The sequence below is a fragment of the Vombatus ursinus genome, unplaced genomic scaffold (assembly GCF_900497805.2).
Source record: "Vombatus ursinus unplaced genomic scaffold, bare-nosed wombat genome assembly UNPS02014811.1, whole genome shotgun sequence".
In the NCBI taxonomy this organism is placed as follows: domain Eukaryota; kingdom Metazoa; phylum Chordata; class Mammalia; order Diprotodontia; family Vombatidae; genus Vombatus; species Vombatus ursinus.
The window spans coordinates 16620777-16642772 of NW_020954589.1; the positions used below are offsets into that span (position 1 = coordinate 16620777).

A 21996-nucleotide genomic window follows, 5' to 3' on the forward strand; every position below is an offset into this window, starting at 1 on the left:
ATATATCTTTTCCCATGATGTGCTTTTCCCCTCAGTTTTTCTTTTTGTGATTAATTTCACTTTTGCCTCAGTTCATATTAACAGTCCACATGAAGATATTTTTCTTTCTATTTATGAATCATTTATATAGTTGGGTCATTTCTCCATGTTATATATCCACATTGATAGTTATTCCCAGTGGTCTTTTGGCCTCTGGTGATCTTTGTGCTGAGAGGAAACACCTCTGTTAACAGATAATGATATTTCCAGAAAACTGAGAGGAAAAGGAGAAATGAAGGAAAGGAGGGAAGTGATTCAGTGTTGATCAGGGATTGTTAACATTCTTTGGGTCATGGATCCCTTTGTCAATCTGTTGAAGTCTACAGACTACTTATAAGAATTTTTTTAAAATTCATGATTGAAGAAAATGCTAAATTTCATTTACAGGTGTGTGAAAATAAAGATGTTATATTTTTTCTCATCCAAGTTCATGAACTTCCCCGAAATCAGACCACTGGGGCTTTGTAGATTTCCAGTTATAAACCCTTATTCTAGATCAGGAATCTGAAAAAGTTTAGAGCAGAGAAGGGCAAGGAGAAAGAATAGCAAGAATAGAACATCTAATTTTCTTCTTGAACCATTTGACTGATCAAGACTATCCAAAGAGACTGTGCAGCACAATCTAGATTGGCTTTGTGTGGGAGAGTACAATAATCCATAGCCTAGAGCAGGAAATAGTCCATGTCCCCTTTTATGTTCTGATTGTTATGTGATGTTATGTTCCCTTTTAGGCTATCTTCCTCCACCCTTTTGCACAGTGCTCTTCAGTGAGCATCAACAATGTATTATATACTACGTGGATTGGGACAGAATTTCTGTCCTGAAAGAAGTACAAAGGATAAAGTAAAATGTAAATTACTTGAAGCAGGCACTGTTATCTTTGTTTCCCAAGAGCCTAACAGTGCCTGACACATAATAGGTGCTTAGTAAATGCTTATTAAATTGAGTTACATTTAACCTCAAAACATAAACTGTTGGGGAAAAATCATTTGACAGAATTGCTGGGAAGACTGGAAAGCAATTTGGCAAAAATTTAGTTTAAACTCACATCTTAAAACATCTACCAGATTTAGCTCAAAATGGATCTGCAACCTAATATTAAAGGTCACACCATTTAAAAAAAGCAGATAACTAGATCAGATATATTTCACAGATATGGCTAGCCACATAAGGGAGAAAATCAGTCACAAAAACTAAATGGTAAAATAGATAAAGCTTTTAGTTTATTAAAGAATATGAACAAACAGTTCTCGAAAGATGAACTATTAACTATTTACTATTTGCAAACTATTAACCATTTGAAAAATTGCTCCCAAGTCACTTATAATAAGGGAAATGTAAATCAAAATATTTCTGAAGTTTTATGTTGTACCTAGTTAGTTGATAAAGAATGACATAAGATGGAAATAGTCAATGTTGAAGGAATTGTGCAAAGGCACTCACACTAATACACCATTGACAGAGCTGTGAATTGGTCCAACCCTTCTGAAAAGTAGTTTGGAATTGTACTAAGAAAGTGACTAAAATGTCTATACCCTTTGATCCAGAGATCCTCCTGATGGGGATATATCTCATGGAGGTCAAAGATAGAAATGAAAGGCCTAATACACAAAAAAATATTTATAGCAGAACTTTTTTATGGGAGTAAAGGATTGAAAAGATAGATGTTAATTGGTTAGGGAATAGCTCAACAAATTGTGGTACATGAATGTAATGGTCATGCACAATAAGAAACAATGTATATAAAAAGTTCAGAAAATCAGAGGAAGACATAGGAACTGATTCAGAGTGAAGTAAGCAAATCAAGATAAGCAAAACCAGAAAAACAGTATACACAGTGACTACAGCAATATAAATGGGAAGAATAACAACTAAAAAAACCCAACTTCTATAATTAAATTATGACAATTGTTTGTCCCTGAAGAAGAATTGAAAATAATGTAATTCCCTCCCTCCATTGGAGAAGTGGAAAACTATATCTATGGAACACTAAATATACTGGAAGCTTTCATAACTCAGTTGATAGGTTGTTAAACACTCAACTGTTTTTCTTTTTCTTTTTTTTTTGCATTTGTTAAACATTTTTTTTCTTAAGAAGGAGTTTTACCAAATTATTTTTATGATACAAATATGGTGCTGATACCAAAATCAAGAAGAGTCAAAACAGAGAAAGAAAATTATAGACCAATTTCTCTAATAAATATAGATGTAAAAATTTTAATAAAATGTTAGCAAATAGATTACAGCAACTTATCACAAGAATAATACACTATGACCAGGTAGGATTTATACCAGGAATGCAGGACTGGTTCAATATTAGGAAAACTATCAATATAATTGATGATATCAACACCAAAACTAACAGAAACCACATGATCATCTCAATAGATGTAGAAAAAGCTTTTGACAAAATACAACAACCATTGCTATTAAAAACACTAGAGAGCACAGGAATAAATGGAGTCTTCCTTAAAATAATAAATAGCATCTACCTAAAACCTTCAGCAAGCATCATATGTAATGGGGACAAGTTAGAGGCATTTCCAGTAAGATCGGGGGTGAAACAAGGATGACCAATATCACCACTGTTGTTCAATATCATACTGGAAATATTAGCTTTACCAATAAGAGAAGAAAAAGAAATTGAAGGTATTAGCATAGGCAAAGAAGAAACAAAGCTATCACTCTTTGTAGATGACATGATGATATACTTAGAGAATCCTAGAGAATCAAGTAAAAAACTACTTGAAATAATAAACAACTTTAGCAAATTTGCAGGCTATAAAATAAACCCACATAAATCATTGGCATTTCTATATATTACCAACAAAGCCCAACAGCAAGAGATAGAAAGAGAAATTCCATTTAAACTCACTGTAGACATTATAAAATATTTAGGAGTCTACCTCCTGAAACAAACCCAGGAACTCTATGAACACAATTACAAAACACTTTTCACACAAAGTCAGATCTAAATAATTGGAAAAATATCAGTTGCTCATGGGTAGGCTGAGCTAATATAATAAAAATGACAATTCTACCTAAGCTAATTTACTTATTCAGTACCATATCAATCAAACTACCAAAAATTATTTTATAGAGTTAGAAAAAAGAATACAGGATTCATTTGGAAGAATAAAAGGCCCGGAACATTAAGGGAATTAATGAAAAGAAATGCAGGGGAAGGTGGCCTAGCCATACCAGATGTTAAATTGTATTATAAAGCAGCAATCATCAAAACTGCTTGGTACTGGTTAAGAAAGAGAGTGGTGGATCAGTGGAATAGGTTAAGTGTACAGGACACAGTAGTCAATGACTATGGTAATCTATTATTTCATAAAGCCAAAGACCCCAGCTTCTGGGATAAGAACCCATTCTTTGAAAAAAACTGCTGGGAAAGCTGGAAAAGAGTATGGCAGAAACTAGGCATTGACCAAAATCTCACACTATATACCAAAATAAAGTCAAAATGGGTTCATGATTTAGATATAAAGGCTGATACTATAAGCAAACTGGAAGAACATGGAATAGTTTACCTATCAGATTTATGGAAAACAGAAGAATTCATGACCAAACAGGAGATAGAGAACATTATGAAAAGCAAAATGGATAACTTTGATTACATTAAATTGAAAAGTTTTTGCACAAACAAAGCCAATACAACTAAGATTAGAAGGAAGGTAGAAAATTGGGAAAGAATTTTTACAACCAGTCTCTCTGATAAGGGCATTATTTCTAAAATATATAGAGAATTAAGTCAAATTTATAAAAATACAAGTCATTCCCCAATTGATAAATGATCAAAAGATATAAATAGGTAGTTCTCAGATGAAGAAATTAAAGTTATCTATAGTCATATGAAAAAATGCTCTAAATCACTGTTGATTAGAGAAATGCAAATCAAAACAACTCTGAGGTACCACATCACATCTGTCAGATTGGCCAAGATGACAAAACAAGAAAATGATAAATGTTGGAGAAGATGTGGGAAAATTGGAACACTAATGCATTGTTGGTGGAGTTGTGAAATGGTCCAACCATTTTGGAGAGCAATTTGGAACTATGCCTAAAGGGCTATCAAAATGTGCATATCCTTTGACCCAGCAATAGCACTTCTAGGACTGTATCCCAAAGAGATCATACAAATGGGAAAAGGACCCATATGTACAAAAATATTTATAGCAGCTCTTTTTGTGGTGGCAAAGAATTGGAAATTGAGAGGATGCCCATCAATTGGGGAATGGCTGAACAAGTTGTGGTATATGAATGTAATGGAATACTATTGTGCTATAAGAAATGATGAGCAGACTGACTTCAGAAAAACCTGGAAAGACTTGTATGGTCTGATGTCGAGTGAAATGAGCAGAACCAAGAGAACGTTGTATACAATAACAGCCACGTTGCATGATGACTAATATTGATAAACTTAACCCTTTCCAGCAATACAAGGATCTAAGATATCTCCAAAGGCCTCATGATGGAAAATGCTATCCACATCCAAAGAAAGAATTATGGAGTTTGAATGCAGATCGAAGCATAGTATTTGCTATTTTTTTTCTTCTGTTGAGTTTTGTTTCCTCTCTCTGGTGGTTCTTCCTATTGGTTCTAACTCTTACTTATAACATCACTAATATGAAAATATGTTTAATAGGAATGTAAATTTTTTTTCTTAGAAGGGATGGATTCCTGGAAAGGTGACCAGGGGAGGGATAAATCCAGAAATGAAGGTAATATAAAAATGAAAAATAGCAATACAAATTTAAAGTACGTAAATGTAATTGAATTACAAATGTAACATAATATCATACAATATCTTAGTTTGTTAGAAGGTGAATCTCCATTCACTGTGTAGCTTTGTGTTTCCTTTAATCTACATAATACATCTTAGTATCATTTATTTATACACGTGTTTTTTCTACATAGACTTGTAGGAGATGTGCTGCTGTGTACTGGTTTCCTATCCTACCTTGGTCCTTTCAATCAGACCTTCAGGATTCTTTTGCTTAAAGAACAATGGGAAGTAGAGATGAGAATTCGGAAAATTCCATTCACTGAAAACTTAAACTTGATTTCCATGTTGGTGGATCCTCCAACAGTAAGTTTTAGTATCCTCATCATCTCTTTTGTATTTCAATTTATTTCTTAGGTTTTTATCTTATAGAATTGAGAATATAATAATAACATACTACTTATAATTTTATAGCATTTCATGGTTACAAAGTGCTTTCACATACATCATCTTATTTGACCTTCACAATAGCCTGTGAGATAGATGATGCATATGTTAACACCCCCCATCTTCATGTCTTTTCATGTGGCACAGGCCATTTCCCATACTTGGAATGCCTTTCCTCCTCATCTTTATCTCATTCTCAAGAAACAGTTCAAACATCATCTTCTATGCCAAGTCTTTCCTGCTCTCCTCAAATGCAAGTGTCCTCTCTCCTTATCTGCCTGGTGGTATTTAACTTTATTGTACTTATTGGTTTTTATTCTCTTCATATTTATTCTATATATACTTATATTTACACATGTTTATCTATATCTATGGACATATTTGTGTGTGTGTGTGTGTATTTGTCTCCTAGCTGGAAAATAAGCTTGAGATTTGGGACTGCTTCATTCATTTTATTTTTATCCCCAGGGCCTAGCACTGTCAAGGCACCACCATCCTTTCAGTCACTTAGGTTCACATCCCTAGAATTCATCCTCAACTCTTCACTCTTCCTCATCCCCTTTTTCAAATCAGCTTCTGGTGATCCAGTGTTACTAAATATTTTACATCTGTTAGCTTCCCTACACTTACTTGGCTATCCCCTTTCCCACATTTAAGGCTCTCATCCCCACTCCCTTGTAGCTTTTGTACTAGGAACAAAATCTCCCAGAGGATCAGTTGTCAATTGCTCCCATTTGGGTAAAAAAAAAAAAAAGATTTTTCTATAATCTTTAGCATCCAGAGTTACCCTGCTTGTCAGTGTAACTCAGGAAGCTTAAGAGTTCTCTGTGAGCACTCTGTGCTAGGTGTAATAGTCCCAACTCCCTCACCTTGCATTGGTCTTCTTCCTATATTGCTAGCACTTTAGTCCTGGAGCAGAATCTATTGGTCTTGTCCAAAGGGAAAAGCACCTTCTACCTGCTGTCAGAGGTATTCAAAAGCAAATGGCATGCAGTAAGGTAAGCAAACTGTTCCTACTTCATCATCATCATCTCTCTGCAATTTCTTAGGAAAACTCATGCAGTCTTCCACAACTTCTACATAGACATCTCTTTCAGTTGGTAGGGAATCAGGGGAAAGCATAGCTACATACTCCCTACTACACTTCCTTGAGGTAAGATGTAATTAAGTGCTTTGTTTCCTGCCTCTACATTCTCTGACTTTTACAGATGATGCCTTTTTCCTCTAAGTTTAGCTTTATCTCCTGATTCTGAGAACAATCCTATCCCTAGGCAGGATGAACATGAGAGTCCAGGTCTGTAGCTGACCAGCTTAGCATCAGATCTGTCTCTTTCTATGGCTTCTGTTCTGATCTTGGCACTCAGGAGTCCTCTACTCTCCCTGCCTTCAGGGTCCCTGAATTTTGTTCCCAAATGCCTTTTGCTAGACCTTCAAGATACTAATTAGCTACCTGCCTAGACCTCTGCCATTTGCTTACCATTTGTATCTATTGAGTTTTTGCCCCACCTTACTTGAAGAGACAACACATCCTGGATTTTAAAATTGGTTTGGTCTGTTGACTAACACCTTGAATAATCAAACTCCAATCTCACTCCATTGTTTTAATACTTAGCCATTGCTAGATGCTAAAGGACTACATGATCTACTAAGCAGCTTGGTTTTGTCTAGTCTGGCCCACAGTGCTCCTTCGTGCATCTTAGTTCTGAGAAACAACACTTGGGAAGAGCTTCAACTATATTCCTTCTCTTTGTCTAGTCTTACATCCATAAAGTGGGAACAACAAGAAATATGGAAGCTGGTAGAAGAATATGTTTCCCTTTAGAAAGATTTATTTTGTCAACAGATTTTCAGAAATTCATCTATTCTTAGAAGTGACACTCATAATGTTCCAATTAGTCCCTTAGTACCTTGAAAGAGTAAATGAAACTCTCAAAAGACCTAACTTTCTTCAAGGAGAAAGCTTTTCCACTGGGAAGATCAGGCTCAATATATACTCAAATTCCTTCATTTTGCCATAAGATAAAGATACTGTCATCATCACACCACAATGTCTTCTTTAAGGGCCTAATTGATAGAGCAGATTTGAAATGTGAGAATACTCTGGGGAAAGATAAATGTTATTCTGAGGTGTTTGAGAAAAGGATCTTGCAATTACTATTTTTAAAAAAAAATCATGTTTTTCAGTTCATATGTACAGATTGACTTTTTTCAAAGCACTGAATGTAATAGTTTATAAGAGAGAAAATTCATTGGATTATTCTGCTTTTTAAAAAGCCTTTAAAATTGATAGTGTTATTTTTATTACTAGCAATAATTTTGAAATACTACCTACACACCCTAGTAATTTGATCTAGTTAAAACTAACTGCTGGATCCTAGGCTAATGTTCTGTTTTCTCTGATGTAGATTGGTGAATGGGGACTGCAGGGACTGCCTGGAGATGACCTCTCAATTCAAAATGGTATCATTGTAACTAAAGCGACTCGATATCCACTGTTGATAGACCCACAAACCCAAGGCAAAACTTGGATTAAATCAAAAGAAAAAGACTTTGATTTACAGGTAGGGTTCAAGAAAATGGAATGTTGATTTTCCCCAAAAATCTAGACTTTTTATTGAATATACCTTCCCTAGATCTGCCACCTTCAGCAGTTTCAGCATTCAAGAGATAAATCTTTTCTTGACATTACCTTTATGTAGTACTTCACTGGTTTACAAGTACTCACACACATGATTTAATTTGAGCCTTATGATAACTCGGGGAAATAGGACAGATTTATTATTTCTGTTCTACAGAGCCTATAGAGGAAACTGAGGCTCAAAGAACTTGTCAGTGCTCTTACCTGCCTGGCTTCCCAGAGAGGAGAGACCATCCAATTACTTCTACCCAAGAGGGATAAGAGCAAAGAGATACAGTCATCAGCAGGGCTGTTCCTCTTCTCAAAGGAATAGAAATTCCCACCTTTTCACCCTAGAAGAGATACAATGGGAGCTAGCAATTGGATTCCATCTTTCTCTGAGTAGCATCTCCTCTTCACTGACCACATCATTTTCAAAGAGTTAATATCCCAGCCTAGACCCTAACTGGTACCATGACATTTAGGAAGAGAATAAGGATCAAGTGAAGGAAACAAGAGAAGGCATATTAAGAAAAATATTAAAAATATTAAAAGTTACCTAGCTTTTACAAAGATTAAACTGTGATGTCAACTTCATTAATGTGTTATAGGTAACTGAATGATAATAGTGTTTATTATTATTGTCATTTATATAGCACTTTAAGGTTTGTATAGTGTTTTGCATATGATATCTCATTTGTTTTTCACAATATTCCTGTGAAGTAGGTACTATTATTATCCTCATTTTACAGATGAAGAGACTGGGGCTGGGAGAGTTTAAGGGACTTATCCAGAGTAACAGAGCTAATAAGTGTCTGAGACCATATTTGAACTCAGGCCCTCCTAATTCTACCTTCAGCACTCTTATCAACCACAACATATAGCTGCCCCAAACAGTGGGTATTAACAAACATTATCCTGATTTCAGGTGATGCCCCAGTCATTGTGGGTTCAAATCCTCCTCTCGGGCTTTGAATTTTTAAAGGCAATTTAGTAATGTTTGTAAAGGTGGCCATTGTACTCTCATAAAATACCCATGGTGGCCTAGCCAACAGTGTCTCTTCCCTGGCTCAACAAGGACAAATAGCACTTGGACATAGCATCCTCCACTCAGCTATCAAAGTGATCACCTCAAAAGTCAGGTCTGACCATGTCAACCCCTGCCCCCCCCCACCCAATAAACTCCAGTGGTTCCCTGTTGCCTCCAGGATCAAATATAAAATGTTCTGTTTGGCATTCAAAGCCCTTAATAACCTGGCCTCCTCCTGCCTTTCCAGTATTCTTACATGCCCCCTTCCCTGCCCCTCACATCTCCCACTGTACTCTACTATCTAATGACACTGGTTTCCTTGCTTTTCCTTGAACATCTGACTCCAGGCACTTTCACAAACTGTCTTCAATGCCTGGAATACTCTCCTTCCTCATCTCTGCCTCCTGGCTTCCCTAGCTTCCTTCAAATCTCAGCTAAACTCCCATCTTCTACAGCAAACCTTTCCTTATCTTTCTTAATTTTAGTTCCTTCCCTCCATTGGTTATTTCCAATTTATCCCATATATAGCTTGTATGTTGTCTCTCATTTGACTGTGAGTTCTTTGAGAACAAGGACTATCTTTTCCTTTTTTGTGTCCTCCTTGCTTAACACAGTGTCTGGCACAGAGTAGGCACTTAATAATATTTATTGACTAACTTAGACACTCACCACAGCTGTTACCTAGCTCGAAACCCCAAGGTGGAAAGTTCTCAAGGTAGAGAATTTGGTGGTAAGACCTCCTAGATAGAGAAAGGCATTTCCTGAAACAGTATATTCCTTGGAGAAAGAAGAGAATTGCCCACACAGTTCCTGAGCAGTATATTCATTCCTTAAAAAGCAAAGCCAGTGAGTTATTTAGACCATGCAAACTCCAATGTAAAGAGGATAGTTTGTTCAGCAACCTTGAAGTACATTTCCCTTCTGCAGGGAATCCGTACCATAGGGTAATACCATGAGTCTTGGAGGGAGTGTATAATGACCCTGTAGGAAGGCTAGGAATCCTCTAGGATGTCAAAGATTTGCCACAACAGCAACCTCAAGTTCATTTCCCTTCTGAGGGAACTGATGGGCTATATAAGAACTTTATGTATTTAAGACTCTTTTGAGTCCTTTCTATCTTCTTCATTCTCTGTATGATGAAATAAAGACAGTGCGGATGGTGTCTTAGCGCTGAATATCCTGATGTCAAATCTATCATAGAAGTCTCAGACCAGAACCACTGGCAGCTCCCTCACTTCATTAGGATCACAACCAACACATCTAAAGCAACTGAGAAAGGGCCGATGCTACCTTTGAGTGCCTGTATGAAAACTGAGTTGAATTGAGATTCCTGTCATTGCTTTAAAAATCCAATGTACTGTTCTATACCATATGCAACCAAATAATTATCATGAGGCCTAACATTGCACCTACAATAGGAAGAAATATGGCTTCATCCTGCCTTCTATGAATTTTAAGGAAGCCATGACATTCTCATTGTTTCTGCAAAAACGCAACTCACCACCTTTTGTAAACTACATTCTATGTTTCCTTTCAACAAACAAATATTTATTTAAGCACTATAGCCTCTCTAGATTACTTTCTTAGTAAAATGTGTGTTTCTAAATGCAGATTTATTTTCCTTACAAATCATTTGGTTTTCACTTAAGATTTGGTATAAGTTCTTATGCTGTTTTTATATTAATGAATAATTTATTTTAAGGTGACATCTCTGAATCATAAATATTTCCGAACACACTTAGAGGACGCCCTTTCATTGGGACGACCCTTACTCATTGAGGATATACGTGAAGAGCTGGATCCAGCTTTGGATAATGTATTAGAGAAGAATTTCATTAAAGCAGGAACCACTTACAAGGTTAGTTCCTAAGAAAGAACAATGGCGACATCTACTTATCTTTCAGAGTATAGCAATGAAAAAAAAGAGCCTTTTCTCTTATATTTGGGTACAGAATACATTTAAAATGTGCACGTTTCAAATTGGTGTTCAGTAGTTCCTATTATTCAAATGGTAATATTACAGGTAAACTTGGAGCCTCACACATAGTAGATATTTAATAAATGTTTGTTGAATTGAATTAAAAATTCAAACCTACCAGTTAGAGTTAGATTGTTGTTTTGGATAGTCTGATACAGAGGGAGAAAAATGAGTATGTGTTATTATATAGGGTATCTGAGTAGAGGAAAGACACTGTATTCTGATATTCCTTTGAAAATTGTGAGCATTTGATGGAGGTATTTAGATTGGACCTTTTGAAAACATGTTGTGTCACGGTCTCATGAACTCCCTTCATCACTTCCCCTAGGGAAAACTGGAGCTTTGGGGGTTTAAGAAAGGATATGGGTAGAGGGCAGGAGGTGGGGGGAACAGATTATATTCTCTTCTGGGCATATTTAATTCTTTTTTTTTCTTTTAGTTTTATGGTGGCTTTCTTGCCTTCTACTACAACACTCTTCTTATACAGCCCCATGATCTAACTTGAATGTGTATATCACTCACCATAGGATTGATAGGTAGCTACCTTTTCAGCTAGGCTGCAACCACAAATAGAAGGAATATATTTCAAGATTGTGTACAGAATCATCAGTATCCAAATACACTGTCAAAATATGAATGTTAATTAGAAAATGTGTATTGGTAAGAATTAGAAGGTTGGTTTCATAGGCTATAATTAAGTACAAAGTTAGATTTCTCCACTTAAGAGGAATAAATCTAGATTTTATCTGCAGAAAGTGATTTGTTTTTTTCCTCTACATTAATTTTTCATTTGAGCATGCTCCTATGTCAGGAGCTATGGAATATTGTTCCAGATCATTGGTGATAATGTGAATTATTCTCTAATAAGATGTTGCATTTGTTATTGTTCATGCTATTCTGTAACCTTCCATGAAGGGTTATAGAATGATTTGGGGTTATTTTAGCTAAAATGGATATGTCTCTCTTTGGTCATCAGTTTCCTCATCTGCAAAATGAGGGCAGTGAATAACCTCTACCATGAATCCATGCTTGAATCCTTTAATGTCCAATGGCTTAATTTTAGGTATATGAGTGGTTAAAAAAAAGTTCACTGGTTTCCTCATTAAAAAGAAAGGTATATTTATTCAAGAAAAAATCTACCACATTATGAGAATGCTTTTCATGTACCTTTTTTTCACAAGCCAAAGGGGCCTATGGGATTGTCTTCTCTGGAGAGCTTTTAAAAATAGGCCCGTTCTCAGTTGCTTTAGATGTGTTGGCTGTGCTTCTAATAAAGTAAGGGAACTGCCAGTGGTTCTGGCCTGAATCTTCTATGATAGATTTGACATTGGGATATTCAGTGCTAAAACACCATCTCATTGTTGGAAACATTAATTCCCATCTGAGGAAGCATAGTGTAATGGAAAGTATGCTATCCTTAGAAAGAAAATTAACTGAATTCACATCCCAGTGCAAATATTTACTGGCTGTGTAACCACTATCAAGTCATTTAACTTTTATAAAACTCAGTTTTCTCTTCTGGAAAATGGAAATAATAATAATTATACTACCTACCTCATAATGTGGTTGTGAAGTTAGTGTTTCAAGTGTAGTTTAAATCAGGAGTGCTTAACCTTTTTTTGTACTATGGACGCTTTTAGTATTCTGGTAAAGCTGTGGACCTTTTCACAGGATATTTTTAAATAGATAAAATAAAATACATATGTAACAGTAACTACTTTGACTCTCTTACTGCCGAAAAGCCAGGTGTGTTATATCTTACTCCTTACCCCAAGGTTCCATAGTACCCTGGTACCCTTAAGGGAGTATGGGAGTGTCTAAGTTCTCTGCCATTGGCTCAAGCTTCTGATGATGGTGTTCCCTCATTATATGGGGGTTCCCTATAGCCCAAGTTCCATTTAATCACTAATAATCAAATCCGCTTTTACAAAAGAATATTTACTTCAAAGGTATAATAACAAATATACAAGCATGCTTCTCAAAACATTGAGACTTGGAGCATTGTTCCCTACCCTGCCCCCACAGTCACTACCTTTTACTCTGGACATGAGGAGTAGATTAGGTTCACAGCTTGGCTCGTGCTCTACATAATGCAGTCCCAAGGTCCAAGTCCAAGGACCCTCTTGGGCACACGTCCCAGGTACCCTGGCTACTTGAGGCTCTCCTGATGGGGCAGGCTGCGCATCCAGCCTTGAATCCTGGCTCCAAGGTCACCATAAATTGGTTCTACCTCTAGTGGAGATTCTACCTCCTGCATCTAGAAGTAAAAGGAGCAAACTAAACAGAACACACAGAAACCCCAGGCCTATTTCTCAGAGCCACTGGCCTAAAAAAAAAGGGGAAGGGGAACTTCCCCCAAACTCAGTTAGTTTTCATGATATTGGTGAACCTTCACCCTATCTGGGCATCAGGCAGAGAAGGGTATCTCAGTCTGACAGTTTTAAAGCCTGTTCTGGCTATGCAGCCAATCGAAAGAGGCTACTCCCACTCTGTGATAGGGAAACACAGGGTGTCTTCTTCCAGAAGCCTCCCCAGTACCTTCATGTCAGGTGATCTAAAGCTACTATTATACATAGGAAGAAAAAAAAACCAATTATACTGAAATAAAGAGGTAATTTTAGTCATTTAAGTTCATAAACCCTCTGGAAGCTATCTACAGATACTGTCATAGTTGTCATGCCAAAATATAGCTCTGTCCTCTGATTTGCTTCATTCACTAACAATTTCACTTAAGATTTATTCCCAGGGAAGACTTAAAGAGAGCTTCTGGTTCCTTCTCTTGTCTTCAAGGAGGACTATGCCTAAAACCTCCTGAATTAGTAACTGTCCCAATATTAATGACCTCCAGAAATAAAGATTCTGTATATTCTAGTTTAACAACACTTATGGTTAGTAAATTCTTTCCTAAATTGAATATAAATGCTTCATGTTTCTTATTTGATATAGGTCAAAGTTGGTGACAAAGAATGTGAAATCATGGATTCGTTTAAACTTTATATTACAACGAAGCTACCAAACCCTGCATTCACACCTGAAATTAATGCTAAAACATCCGTCATTGATTTTACCGTTACAATGAAAGGACTGGAGAATCAGTTACTGAGAAGAGTAATTCTTACAGAGAAACAGGTAATCCATCTCTTGTTAAGAACATCCACTTGTAATAAAATGGACATATTTGGAAGAAAATATACTGAAAAAAACTAAATATATAGAAAAGCAAAAAGTATTTTAAGTCAAACCTTATTGCCTACTGTCATTTAGAAATATTTCTCTTCCAATCTCTATACCGGCTAAACAGATTTTCCATTTACCTCTGCTTCCTTCGTCTGCATATCACCCTCCCAATGTTTGTGTAGGTTGACTCCAGTGCCTGGGACATCCTTATTCAGATGAATTCCTCCATGGCACCTAGCACCTTCACCATAACAGGGTCCTTGGGAAAAAAATTGCCTTTGAATTGGTCTTATAGCTATCTTTGTAGGTTCCATTTCCATTTTTTTCATGTGGGATACATAATAGTACATGTATCTAATGATACAGGTATGTCTGCCCTTTATTTTAAATCAATAGAATTTAGATCAGACCTGGAAACATTTTTCATCTCAAGTGTCACTGACCCACAAGGAAAAAAAAAACAGTTGAAGACTACAACAAAGTAAAAATCAAATTCATAGAAATAGGATTAAATTCATCTTTTTTTTTAAGAATTGGTAGAGGGAGGGGAAGGGAAAAGAAAAGGAAGAAAGGGAGATAGAGGAGAAAGTAGGAGGGAGGACGAATAAACAATCACATAAAGGAAGAGAAAGATATGTAAAGAGCTCTGAATGACAGAGAAGTAAAAGAGACAGGCAACAAGCAGAAAGACAGAGGAAGAGGATCAGTAGAGTTTTAAATGGTCAACAGGTTGGTTTTAAAAAAAAGAACTTTACTAGTTTTAGGAGTTGGTTAGCTCTCTTGGAAGTAGGAGTCTGAAAAGTGGGTGCCATAAGAGAGAACACTGGACCAGAGTCCAAATAGGGTCCAAAGGCCCAAGTCCTTGTTCCTGCTCTGCTCCTCACTAGTTGTATGACCCAGGTAAGGCAGTACACCACAGTTTCCTCATCTGTTAAATGATAGGAGTAGATTACAATGTTGATATGTTATATTCAAGCTCTAAAATTCTATGATTTTACATCAGGGCATTCTACAAAATATAATATAAAACTTCATATTGATTAATAAAAACCTATCTTGTTTACTGACCATATTTTGACTGCTAAAAATGGGAGAAAACCTGCTCAATGAATTAGAAAGTAGGGGAGGGAGATAGAAGGGAGGGTAGATTAGGGGAAGGGGTATTCAGAATGCACTCTGTCTTGGAGTTGGGGGGAGGGATGAGGTGGGGAGAAAATTTGGAACTCAAAATCTTGTGGAAGTGAATGTTGAAAACTAAAAATAAATAAAGAAAAAGAAAAGAAAAAAAAGAAAGTAACATTTAAAAACAAGAATGAAGGGAATGATTCTAGCTTGCAATTTATATCCTCAGCCTTGCATCTCAGAGACTTGGATCAGTTAAAAAAAAAACAAATTTAACATCAGCATCACTTACACCATAGTGTAATAGATGCACCATAGTGTAATAGGAAGAGCTGGCCTTGGTGTCAGAAAGACCTGGGTTCAAATTCTGTGTCACACATCCTAGCTGTGTGACCCTGGCCCAGGCACTCGCCCTAGTGACCCTAGTGCTGTAGGCTACCCAGTGCTCTAAATTGTAAGTTGTAGAAATATGCTTTCCTATACTGAGAGAAGAAAGTCCTCCCTGGGAGTTCTCTACATCAGTGAAATCACAGGTCCAGACTCCATCCCATGGTTTCATTGACATCATAAAAGAATGTAGGACTTATCACTCTAACTCAGGAAAAAACAGAGGATAAAAATTATTTATGATCTTGGTCAGCCCTGTCATGGGAAAATAAAGCCAAAACTACCAGGTAGCCCCAAACTAAATATTTTTAATTATATAGGCATCATCTCTGATCTTCTGATCTTCATCACTACCATCATTAAATATATATTGAGCATCAGCTTTATTTATGGTGTTCTGCTAGACACTGCAGAACAACATATGGCACAGTGTAATGGGGGGGAAACCCCAAACACTTAACTAGGAGTAAGAAGACCTTGATTTTAGTCTCAGCTCTGCCACTAAATAGCTGTTACTTTGAGCAAGTTACAGCCACTTTGGGCTTCATCTATTAAATGAGGAATTTAATGAGGCTCCCTCCAGCTCTAACATTCTTGGATCTGTGATGCTTTTTTCTCACCCTGCTTTTCATTCTTGAATTTTGAGCTCCATTATGTTAGCATTGACCTTTGAAATTCTAATTATCTAATTAACTATAACTCTTCAACAGCTCTTTATCCTCGAATCTTCTAAGACTCCATTCTAAGGAGGGGATAGCAGGTCACCAGAGGGCAAGTTATTCTCTGAGTTGAACAGGCATGAGATGGAGCAGAAACATCACAAGTTCCCCACTGTGTTTTAAAATTTACAAGATCGACAAAATAACGAACTAATTCATTTTATATTTCCTGAAGCTTCGAAATTAGAGTTGTTCAAGGATTTCTGTAGCCACAGCCCTTTTCAATTCCTTGTAGCATTTCTTGTATTCATCCCTTTGTACTCCCTCTCTCTGCTATAGTCTTAATCTAAATAACCATATACACTAGAAAGAGCATCAGAGCAGGGGTCATAGATTGAGAGATTTAGAGCTGGAAAGGACCTCAAAAGCTATGGAGGCCAGTGCTCCCCTCATCTTACAGATGTGAAAACTGAGGCGCAGGGAGGTTTAGTGATTTGTCCAGGGTCATATAGCCAGTAAGTATCATATCTGGGATCTTCCTGACTTCACTATGCCTCATTTCTTCTCAATCAGGTCCAAGGTCTAGGCCTGGGTCTACCACTTAGTACTTGGGTGACTTTGAACAAGTTATTTCCTATATCTGTAGCTCAAGTCATTCATCTGTAAAATGAGTGGGCTATACCAAATGATCATCTCTATAGTTTGGTTCCTTCCCGCTCTGAACTCCTGTGATTCTGTAATATATCTAGACTATTAAAGTCTTTGTGCTGACCTCCTTATGTCCAGCCTTCCCCACTCCAGTCTGTTCTATAAACAGAAGCAAATATCATCTGCCTTATGTCCCATTCGATCATTTCCCTGTCCTGCTGAGAAATCTATAGTGGTTTTAATCACTTCCCTAGTATGGGATTCAGTGACCTCCCTTATCTGACTATCTTAATTTTTCATAATTAATTTGAACTCCTTACATCGATGAAGCAAACATTACATCCCCTAAATAAGATTTATTTGCTTCCTCTTCTGTATCTTTGCATGTTGTTTCATTCCCTAACATTCTCCTCTCAAAACACATCCCTCTATTCTTTTAAAAAATTCTGCCTAGAAGTCTCCTGTCCCATGAAAACTTCTTTGACTAAGTTTCTCTGACTTCAGTTCCATTCCCTCTGTCAACCTTATGAGCCACTCAGTGTAAATAGTTCTATCCACTTGTATTATTCTATTATTGAATCTGCATTTTCCCAAACATGATATTATATTTGTGTCTATATTTGCTTTATTTCTGTATTCCATTGTGAGCTTCTGGAAGGAAGGCATATGTTTCCTATTTTTTTTTTTTTTGCTATCTTCATAGTATATGTCACAGGGTTATTTATATAGTACCAAGATTCTCAGTGAAGTCATTGGCTGACTGAATGGATGGCTGAATGAGTGAAGGGTTAATCTGGGAAGGCTTTATGGCAGTTTATGTTATATAGCATTATTTAAGAGAATCTGAATCTAATAAGTGGGTGCTCATTTAAAGAGAACAGGAAAGAAGCCCATTGAAGTACACAAATGAAATAAAGTCTAGACAAAACAACCTGTGAGACATAATTTGTAGTTGTACTAGACAGGAGCATAGAGCGAATCAGGGCTAAGTTGAAGGCCCAAAGCCTCCGATTTGGCACCTTAGGCTCCTCACATCCAGAGAAACTTATGCCCAGGATTAACCTTTGCCTAGGGACAAGGCAGCTCTGTGTTTGTGGGTAGAAGGCCTAAGTGAGCAAGATCAGGAAGGAAAAGCCCATGAGAAATGAATAGGGGCTCCTAAGCAGGAGAGCCAGCTCAAGAAAGCTAGGGAAAACTTGTGTCATACTTGACTCATGCATCTCAATGGGCACACAATGTCAAGCATTAGATGTGGGCAGTTCAGACAGATAAGGAGATAGAGATGGATTTGTTGATTATATTAACCATTTCTGCATTTATGAAACATACTTTAGTACATTTGGGTATTTGAAAATATTGGTTGATGATAAACATTAATGAGTCAGATTTACTAAAAAATTAATGCAGCTTTTTTACAACTGTCCTACTTTTTGATGGTTAAAAATAGGAACTGGAGTCAGAGAGAGTTAAACTTATGGAAGATGTTACTTTTAATAAGAGGAAGATGAAAGAACTAGAAGATAACCTACTGTATAAACTAAGTGCAACAAAAGGTATTGTCTTGTAATAGATTCAAAATAAACATTTCTTGTAAGATCTTTTCTATGTCCATGAAATGGTAACATTAAGGTTCAGGCCATTGAGGGTGCTGGAGAAGAGATACTAAAACACATCTCCTTCCTAACAACAGAGAGGTGAGGGTCTTACTAGAGGCAACTGGTGACACAGTGGACAGAGTGCCAAGTATGGAGTCAGGAAGACCTGAGTTCCAGTCCAGCCTTAAACCCTGGCTAGCTGTGTGATCCTGGGCAAGTCACTCAATTTTTATTTGTCTCAGGTTTCTCAACTGTAAAATAGGGATAAAAATAACACTTGTTTTGCAGGATTGTTGTGAGGCTCAAATGAGATGGTATTTGTGAACGCCCTTACCACAGTGCCTGGCACAGAGTAAGAATTGTGTAAGTGCTTGTTCTCTTCCTACTAGGACAGACTGCTGTATACATTGTCAGATAGAGTCTCTGCATCATATGTGTTTGCTTAATTGTTTTTCTTTGTCACATTGGCCTTTTTTTAATCTGGAGATGAAATGGGAAATGCATGATGTAAAAGCAAAAGATATCAATAAAAGTTTTTTTTAAATAACAAAAATGAAAGAAAGGCTCAAGTTATATCTTTGCAGTGACAAGAAAAGTAGTTTTCATCTCAACATTGAAAAGTGACGCTATGTAGGATCTTTTTAAATGAACAGAAATTAGATGCTTGTAATAACGCTTTTCTTGATTGAATTGTTGTCTCCATCTCAGAGAAATAAGGAACCCAGTGAATCTAGGTGTAAGGGGTAAGCTCATGAAGCATATTCTTTGGCTTTTTACACTCCTTCAGCTTCATAATCCTCTTAGTGGTGATACAGTTATCCTCCAAGAATTGCTAGAGTTGCAACAGTTATCTTATGCTGGCCATCTAGCAGCAAAATTGACGGACCCCAAAAGTCCTGAACTCAGTAGGTGGCCACCAAATTGTAAAAGTCCACCTTTTGGGATTGCCATTCAGTCACAAGCAGGGACTTGAATTCCAGTCTTAGGCTTACTGTTAACATGGTCCCCAGTGAGGAGATACGTAAGCACCAACTGGGACCTCTGGTCAGGCATGTCCTTGAGCAAGGTGCCAAAGTCCTATCTATCTCCCAAATAGTTAACATACATGCACCATGGTATCACCCCTCCCACATGGGTAATTAATAATTAGTTTCTCTTTTCTGTCTAGTTTCAATCTACAACTCTTAGAAGATTATACTGTGATTCTGAAAAAAAAAACAGTACTGAGGTTACATTATAATTATTTTGTCATTATTTATATCAGATTTTCGAGGGTATTCTCTTCAGCCTACCTATGCTTATGCATAGAACTGTGTATGCATACATTTTACTGATAGGAGTGATTTTCTGCCACCATAAATTTGGGAACAGGCATGGAAGGAATCTCTTTCCCTCTCATGGCATTTGATAGTGCACTGTCTTCCCAAGTTCAAATCTAAATGTTCGTTTTTGTCCACCACAAAAATCAGTCCCAAGCTGGTTCATGACTTTTTTTTAACTCCTTGTTGTGATGATTGATTTTTATTGAGCACTTATTAGCATAATGTACCTTGAGAGGCTTTATCTCACTGAAAGAGTTAAAACAAAGACTTGTTATCTAGATGATTCTTACCATCAAAGGCAGACAATAACCGTGCTGACAAGAACATTAGGATATGTTTAAAAATGCATAAATAAGTAAAATATGTATAATACTTATAATGGAATATGTGTAGTTGGTGGAATTATGAGTGAAAAGCATTTGCATAATTAGGAAAAAATGATTCCTCTACCCTTCCTATGCTACTCTCTAGACAGTAATAAGAAGAGAAAAGCTGTGAAATAGAGGAAGTTGAGAGAAGGTTTGGAAGAAAGCTACTAATAAACCAGTGAAAATCTTAGGAACAGTACAGGTGCCTAATATACACTAACATTTATATAAAGCAGCTAATCAAGTCCCCTAGCTTTAACCACAAAAGCTAATTCTGATGCTTACACTTCAGTACTTTTATTATGAATATCAAATTTCAAAATTAGTAGAAAAGACATTTCCCTCGGTTCTTCCAGTGTGGGTTTTGTGAAATACCCAAATTTCAAATGATCTTATCACACACAGTCCAATGGAGCACATTTCTTAAATTGATAAGGATGATGGTGATGGATTCTGTCTAAACGTTGGGACAACTACAGCACAAATGTGATAGAAAGCGGGCTACCTCACATTAAGGCCATTTCTTTTTGTCATCTTACATTTTTTCCTGTTTGACTCTTAGGTTCTTTGGTGGACGATGAATCTCTCATTGGTGTTCTCCGGACAACCAAGCAAACAGCTGCTGAAGTAAGTGAAAAGCTGCATGTGGCAGCAGAAACAGAGATCAAGATAAATAATGCTCAGGAAGAGTTTCGACCAGCTGCTACACGAGGGAGCATTCTCTACTTTCTTATCACAGAAATGAGTATGGTCAATATCATGTACCAGACATCCTTGGCACAATTCTTGAAGTTATTTGATCAATCCATGGCCAGGTTGGAACTTGATTATTATTTTTCCTACTCAGAAGCAATAACTTAAAATTGATTTATAGATAGATAGATAGATAGATAGATTGATTGATTGATTGATTCACTCTTTTATAAATTGCTTTTTGTTTCTTTAATTTTTAATGTGATTTTTAGGTCTGAAAAGTCTCCCTTGCCTCAAAAGAGAATTGTAAATATTATTGAGTTTCTGACTCATGAAGTTTTTGTGTACTCAGTCAGAGGCCTATATGAAAACCACAAATTCCTTTTTGCCCTCCTTATGACCTTAAAGATTGATCTTCAAAGAGGAACAGTTAAACATAAAGAATTTCAGGCCCTTATTAAAGGTAAATTTTTCAAAATTAAAATGTATTATCTACAGGAAGTTATTCTTGATCTCTTTTTAGCATACCATAACTCCATTTTCTAAACAACATAAAAGTACAGTGAACTTGTATTCATATGCAATTAAAGAAGATTTTGCTACTGATTATTTAATAATAACTGACATTTATACAACAATCTTCATATATATCCTTTGAGTCTCAAAAAGACCTGGTGATATAAGTAGAACAGATGACATTATTCCCATTTTATTGCTAAAGAATGTGAAACCTATCATTAAGTACCTTGCCTAAGACCGTACAATTAGTAAGCATCAGAGATTGGAATCTCAGTTGTTTCTAACTCCAGGTTTCTAATACACCATATTCCCTGATGTAACACATGTGAAAGATTTGTTTTACATTCTTTTGTACTAGCTAGAGAACAAAATCTATTTCTATCTGATGTCTCATAAACTACCATGATAGTTCTTTGTCACTGATGCACAAATCTGAACTGTAAGCTATATGTTACCTATATCAACCAGCTTTGGTAATAGTTAGCCATCTATTTGCCTAGGGTAAGGAACAATTTTTGCCACCAAATAGAAAAAGAATGTCAATGTCAGTAATTATGTTTTAAGCATCATTTCGTTGGGAATGGGTGGATTGGTAATATATATATATATATATATATATACACACACACACACACACACACACACACACACACACACACACACACA

General features: G+C 36.4%; 1 protein-coding gene across 1 annotated transcript in view; it reads left to right on the forward strand.

Annotated features, from left to right (window-relative positions):
- Positions 1-21996, forward strand: part of DNAH8 (dynein axonemal heavy chain 8) — a 404075-nt gene that overhangs the window by 289653 nt on the left and 92426 nt on the right. The window contains exons 72-78 of the mRNA XM_027876336.1: positions 4963-5134; positions 7621-7776; positions 10565-10720; positions 13787-13969; positions 18281-18386; positions 20681-20933; positions 21084-21274. Of these exons, the coding sequence (XP_027732137.1) occupies positions 4963-5134; positions 7621-7776; positions 10565-10720; positions 13787-13969; positions 18281-18386; positions 20681-20933; positions 21084-21274 (1217 nt within the window). The remainder of the gene's footprint in view (positions 1-4962; positions 5135-7620; positions 7777-10564; positions 10721-13786; positions 13970-18280; positions 18387-20680; positions 20934-21083; positions 21275-21996) is intronic.